Raw genomic sequence first — 6,480 nt, forward strand, 5'->3', positions numbered from 1 at the left:
AACTAGCCCTGCATGGCTGCAAGCATAAAGCACACCCACAAAAGTAACCCCATTAGGCTCAATATTTTCATGTTTCATTTGATTGAAGTAGCTTAGTGCATTACTGGCATCTCCATGCACTGCAAAGGCGTTGATCATACTAGTCCAGGATATCACATTTCTACTCTGCATCTTGTCAAAAACTTCCCTTGCCCTTTCCAGACTCCCACATTTTGCATACATATCAATAAGAGCATTGTTGACACGCAAATATCCTCCAAACCTATTTCTATCAACATATAAATGGATCCATTTGGCTTGATCCAATGCACCAAGATGAGCACAAGCTGATATGACACTAAGCATGGTGACCTGATCTGGTTTCATTCCCACGACTTGCATTTCTTTAAATAACTTAAGTGCTTCCAGAGGTTGATCACTCTCAGCATAACCAGAGATCATTGCACTCCAGAAGACCAAGTCCCTTTCAACCATTTGGTCAAAAATCATGCGAGCATCTTTAATCCGTCCAATTCTTGAATACCCAGAGACCATAGCAGTTGCGACAACCAAATTCTTTGGCCACATCTTATCAAACAATTCGTTAGCTATATCCATGCAACCACAACTTGCATACATAGTAACAAGCGCACTCTGCAAATGGGTATCAACAACAACATTATTCTCAATAATTAGTTCATGAATCACTTCCCCATAACTTAAATTTCCAGCACGACCACAAGCAGATAAAATTGTTGAAAGAATCATCTCATCTGGCTCCACATTAGACCGCTTCATCTCTTCAAAAAGCTCCAAGGCGTCATCAAATAGCCCACTCTGACAATACCTATTTTCAACATTCATTCAAAACAACATTCAAAACACGAACACAAAACACAAACACAGCCACAAATCAACAACATCATACCCATCAATCATGATACTCCACGTAACAACATCTCTATAAGACATTTTATCAAACAACATTCGTGCATCTGAAATCCGGCCACACGCAGCATACATCCCCAAAAGACCCGTCTGCACAAACGGGTCAGAATCAAACCCCAACTTCGCTCCTAGGCCATGAACCTGCATCCCCTCGAACAAACCCTCCATCCGAGCCGCAGCCTTTATTATAGGAGGAAAGCTGAACCTGTCAACATTGAGTCCAGTTATCAGCATTTTGACAAACACCAAGAAGGCGTTTTCGGGGCAGTTGCTACGCGATAATTTGCGAAGAAACTTATTGGAAAAATGAGGTGGGGGAGACGGGAGTTGGGAAAAAACGGAGAGGGCATAGTGAATAGATGAATAATTGGTGGCGGGTAAAGAGAGTGAAGTGAGGAGGAGTTTGTAAAGGAGGGAGTGGTGGTGAGACTGGGGGAGTTTGAGGATTTGAGAGTGGACTTGTTTGAGGTGAGTGAGGGTGGTGCAATAGGATAGGGAGGTGAGGACGGTGGTTGAAGTGGTCGTGTGGGTTATGAGAGGGGGTCGGGTCAGAGTGGACATGGGTTGGAAATTTGGACTGCAAATACGTAGGGAAGGTTGGTAGTTACAGTTGGTTGGGACGTGTAAGTGAGAACTCTTTTAAATTTGTAAAAGTATTTAGCAAATACTAGTAGTTAGATTTAGGTTAATTGTTTTTTCTTTTTAATTTTATGTTTTAAGGATAATTCGATAATAAAAGAATAATTTTTCTTTTATAAACTTTTGAGTTTGAGTCTGTCACCATCTTAATAGGTGTGATCATTAGTATTTTTATTCGATTGATAATTCTAAAACCTTGTAAGATTAGTTGAGGTATGTGTAAATTAGTCTAGATAACTTCAACGATAAAAAAAAAATGTTTTTTTTTATTTAAGTAAAATAGATATATGTGATTTATGTAATTTTAATTTATTATGAAATTATAACTAAAAATTATTAAAACGGAGCTTATTTAATTAATTTGTAAGGTTTGAATAACACTACCTTATAAATAGAAATATAGTTGAATAATTTCCAATAAATGTTTTAAGTGATTTATTATTTTTAGATAGAATAATTATAAATATTATTTTTTTAACCACAATATCACGAAATTTATCATGATCATAAGTAGTCATAAAAATACTGAAATTTTTTCCTCTAATAATCTACCATTAAAATAAATCATTTATTGTTAATTTTGATTGATTTATATTTATTTCTAATTTGATAATTTAAATAGAAAATTATGAAAGAAAAAGAATAAATTTTTTTATTACTATTATGTCTTCATTTAAAATTAAAGGCCGACGAAAAAAAAAAAAAAAATCACTTCCCAAAAAGTCATCAAATTAATAATACTTGGGCCCAAATAATAACTGAGTGGGTAGCCCAGGAGCAATGGGCCCTGAAAGGCTGAAACAGTGATGCTTACTTTGGGGTGGTAGACTGGAAACTAGAAACCAACACTCGTGATTCGTGAAAACAGCATTTCACTGCATCTACCAGCTTCAAAGGATATTTAACATTTTACAGAAACAGTTGCGGTGAGGATTAATGGGTGAAGTTTTGTTTGACCTTGAACAAGTTCTCAGGAGCAAACAGGTTTTTGTTTCTTCATTATTTATTTTTAGGGCTTTACTTCTCAATACATGTTTGCGTTTTTAATCTGTGTAATCTTGGCAATTTTATATAAGACATTAACAATAAATTGCATAACTTCACTTTATCACCCTAATTTCTAACAATGGTAGTTTTTTAATTGGGTCCATTATAAATTATTCAAAATTCTATTCTTTTTCATGTGTTTCAATTTCTTAGGCCTTGTTTGGTTATACCTTATTTTAAGTTCTTATATTGATATGATCGAAGATTTTTTTTTTTTTTTCCCTTCTTATGGAGAAGATGATAAATTGGTTTTGGCTCCATAAGCAAGAACATTGTTTTTGAGAATTTGTGTGCTAACAAGATCAGTCTTGTAACTAGATTAGATGTTATCATTTGGGGTAAATGGTACTTTATAATTCGTTTCTTGTTTTTCGAGGAAGAAAAAAAACGTCATTTGCAATTTTTGCTACCTTGTATTCTGAAAACAAATGCTTTTCTAGGAGAGGTTGACGCCTGCAGAAGCAAAGGTTCTTCTAACATACAAGTCTAAGGCTGTTAGGGAGTTTACGGTTGGTGCACTTGTAGGATCTGGTGTTACGTGGTTAGGTATGTATAATCGTTCTTGCTTTGAAAGACCTGCTAGTGTTATATTATACATTTCATCACCAATCCAGAGGCATTTACTTACATGTGTATGCGCCGATTTGATGTCCTTATATGCACATAACTTTCCATTTTATTTTGCTAAAATTTTAGTTGGAGAAGGGTCTATAGAAGCTGCTAAGTTAGGGTGTCACATTAAGCTTTTTGTTTCACAACCTGAAAATTCTTCCCCCCGCAAAGAATTCCTCCACATTAAGCTGCTAAGTTGGTGATACATCAAACTTATGTTGTATATATTGTTTGTAATCCTAAGACAATTTTCTCCTAGCCCTAGCTTGCTACTTAGCATAGATTTGTGTCCAGTGCAGTGGATTCCTGCATTAAACCCTAAGTAGGTTTTATAAGACATTAATTTGCTATGTTGAGATTATATAATTTTTGACGGTGACAATAGTTATTCCAAAATTGCTTTAATTATTTCTAGTGATGTTCGTCTTATTATTATTATTATTTATTTTTATCATTTTTGGAGCTATTGAAAATCTAAGATTGGTAGTTATCCTTGTGGAGTTTATTTAGCGAAGCAAGTGAAAGCCACTATATCCAGTTGAAAGAAAAAGAGAAGAGAGAATAAATTGATCTGTCCAAACCATTGAATTCTTCATTAAACAGTCAAATCCAATGGTGCATGCATTTAGACTATAATTTATTGCTGGGTCCAAATCAGTTGTATGTTCAGCATATTATTCACAAGTGGCCAATGTGATAGCTGCTGGTAATTAATTCTTTCTTATATTGTTGTTATGGTGATTCTTTATCTATGGAAATTCCTAGAATCTCAATTCTCAAATCATTTCTTTCAAATGGCAATACTTTGATTGTTGGTTTCTTTTCATCTTTAACTTCCAGCAACTTTCTGATAATTTTTAAGCCTCCCTTTCAGCAACATGGAGGCTAAATAAGTTATTACGAGTCAACCTTTCAGGAGGTAAGAGATCCTTCATTCAAACAAATCAGAATTACTTCAAATCACCAATGCTGGAATACATATTTCCTTGCCTCTTTTATATCTTCTATCTTGTCCTTTGCCATGTTACAGAAATCTTTCCTTCCTGCAGGAGCTGCTATTGTCTGTGGATTTTGGAGATTTACTAGTTCCCTTGAATCATGCGTTGATAGTATTCTTGGAGTAGATGGAAGTCGGCTGCAGAAAGAGTTAGCGAACATGTAGGTTTCTCTGTTTGTTTGCTAATTGGTGGTGAAGTTTTCTACCCTTTGTACCTTTCATGAAGGAACTTCTACTTTTGCTGTTCATGAATCTTGTTTTCTAATGTTACTTATCTGTGCTTTATTTTAGTAATCTCTCCTTTTTTGTATCTGTGCTTGATAATTTTAAGGTATTGTTTTCTTGAGAGGAACCAAAAAATTTGTTGTGGAAGATCACTTCAATTATGAGAATTGTAACCATAATTAATTTTATGATTAGCTGAGAGATATTTTCTTTCTTGTATTCAAAGTTGTTGAGTCCAAAAATCAAGCGTTTTGATCTGAGTAACGATTTAATGCTCTTTTTTATTGAATTTCATCCATGTCCATTAAAGTGCTATTGAAGTTAGGTGCAGTCTTGCAGGGGTGGTTGCCCCTTAAGCTTGTAGTGTGTTACCAGGACAACCTGTTATAGTATTGTCAGATAAGTGCCTGTAGTTTGAAACACACGTGTGTGTTCACCCTAGTTTTTTCTATTTCTTTTCTTGTTTATTCATTTCACAATACCCAAAAGTTTTTAACTGATCAAGACACTTTTTTTTTTTTTTTTTTCTTCACATGTCGTATTAGATAATTTTTTCCTCAAGGTTCATTTACAGATTGGAAAGAGTTTATGACATTTGAATTTGCAGTGATTCACATTGCTTACATGTTGTATTAGATAATTTTTTCCTCAAGGTTCATTTATAGACTGGAAAGAGTTTATGACATTTGAATTTGCGATGATTCATATTGCATTTCACATTTACTGTATTTAATAATGTTGCGAGATCTGTATTTTCGGTAATCTCCAAATATTTCCATTTCTGTTTACTTTTGGCATGACTTTCTGTCATATTCATGAGTGAATTTCCATCAACAGAATATTCAACAAATACCGAGATGATCCTTGGAGAATGCAGCTTATCTCTAAACATTTTTATTCAGAGAAAGTTTATGATGATTCAACCTCAGATCAGCCAAAATTAAGATGGCGCTACAAGAACTATTTTAATGATAATGTTGCTTATGGTCAAAGAACACAGGAGAGTGACTCTTATGGTGACTCCCATACTGACTGTCACAACAATTCCCACAATGAGGCCCACAGTGACTTCCAGAATGACTCTGGCAGCAAAAAGAATGATTTGGAGTCTAACAAAGTTCTTGTAAGTATGCTAGCTGCCCAAGACCAATTGTTGTGGGCATGATTTATTTATTTTCTTTCAGAAGAGCAATATATCTGAAACTTTTTCTTTTTTAAGATTTGCAGCGTTTCCCTTAAAATTTTCTGATTTTGATTTGGGTCACTAATTTTCCAATATTGAACTTTGGTAACTTGATATTTACATGCTCGGTTTGTGTGGCGGTACTTTTTCTTGGAATAATATTGTTCAATATAACCATTGGAACAAGTTATATCTTTTGACTGTGACCAGGGATTTCAAGCACTTGGATTGGAATTGTCATATTTCTCTATATTCAGTTTTGCTTATGACAAAGACGAGCACATTACTCTGCAAAGTGGAATAAATTCGATTGAAATAATGAAAAATAAAAAGAATAATCATACAAGGAAAATTGAACTTGTTATACAAGCATACCATGGAAATGAATCTGGTCACATAGTAGTTGATAGAAATGTTCTGTTTTCTGTGGCACTTCTTAATAAATATCTATTAACTAACCGATTTTATTTTTTTCAGGTGAAACCTGATGTTGATGCGGTTATGGATCCTCTAGATTGTGTTTTTGGCAATGCGGCAACAATGGAGGAGATTCATCACCCTAATAAATCAAGCACGCCTACCAGGGTACTCTCACGTAACCATAAAAGATCTCACCGGCGTCGTCGAATGCGCCATCATGAAGGTTCCCTGGAACCTCATTATGCGTAAACAGACCAAATTGATTGTCATGAACATCGAGGAGGGGAAACCAGAGAGAAAAAGTTGAAACATCAACATCGACATCATTGAGTTTGTGAAGGTTACGATTGCAAATCTGAATGTTGAACCTTTGTCAGGTACATTATTGTCAATAAATTCCTTCCTGTTGGGGTGAGATTGTCTATTGAAT

General features: G+C 34.7%; 2 protein-coding genes across 2 annotated transcripts; one reads left to right on the plus strand and one right to left on the minus strand.

Moving 5' to 3' along the window:
• Positions 1-3: 3 nt before the first annotated feature.
• LOC116110670 (pentatricopeptide repeat-containing protein At4g14820-like) lies at positions 4-1,488 on the minus strand (the record flags this gene model as incomplete). The annotated part of the gene is made up of 2 exons (XM_031396896.1): positions 908-1,488; positions 4-826 (listed from the first exon to the last, which is right to left on the minus strand). Coding segments are annotated over exons 1-2 (1,404 nt in total), but the record flags the coding sequence as incomplete, so codon positions are not given.
• Positions 1,489-2,473: 985 nt separating this feature from the next.
• On the plus strand, positions 2,474-6,474 carry LOC116110722. The gene is made up of 6 exons (XM_031396947.1): positions 2,474-2,550; positions 3,054-3,159; positions 4,100-4,144; positions 4,275-4,383; positions 5,285-5,570; positions 6,108-6,474. The coding sequence occupies exons 1-6, from the start codon at positions 2,503-2,505 to the stop codon at positions 6,297-6,299; spliced, it is 786 nt and encodes a 261-aa protein (XP_031252807.1). The 5' UTR covers positions 2,474-2,502; the 3' UTR covers positions 6,300-6,474.
• Positions 6,475-6,480: the final 6 nt, after the last annotated feature.

Source organism: Pistacia vera, unplaced genomic scaffold (genome assembly GCF_008641045.1).
Source record: "Pistacia vera cultivar Batoury unplaced genomic scaffold, PisVer_v2 Contig1182, whole genome shotgun sequence".
NCBI classification, from domain to species: domain Eukaryota; kingdom Viridiplantae; phylum Streptophyta; class Magnoliopsida; order Sapindales; family Anacardiaceae; genus Pistacia; species Pistacia vera.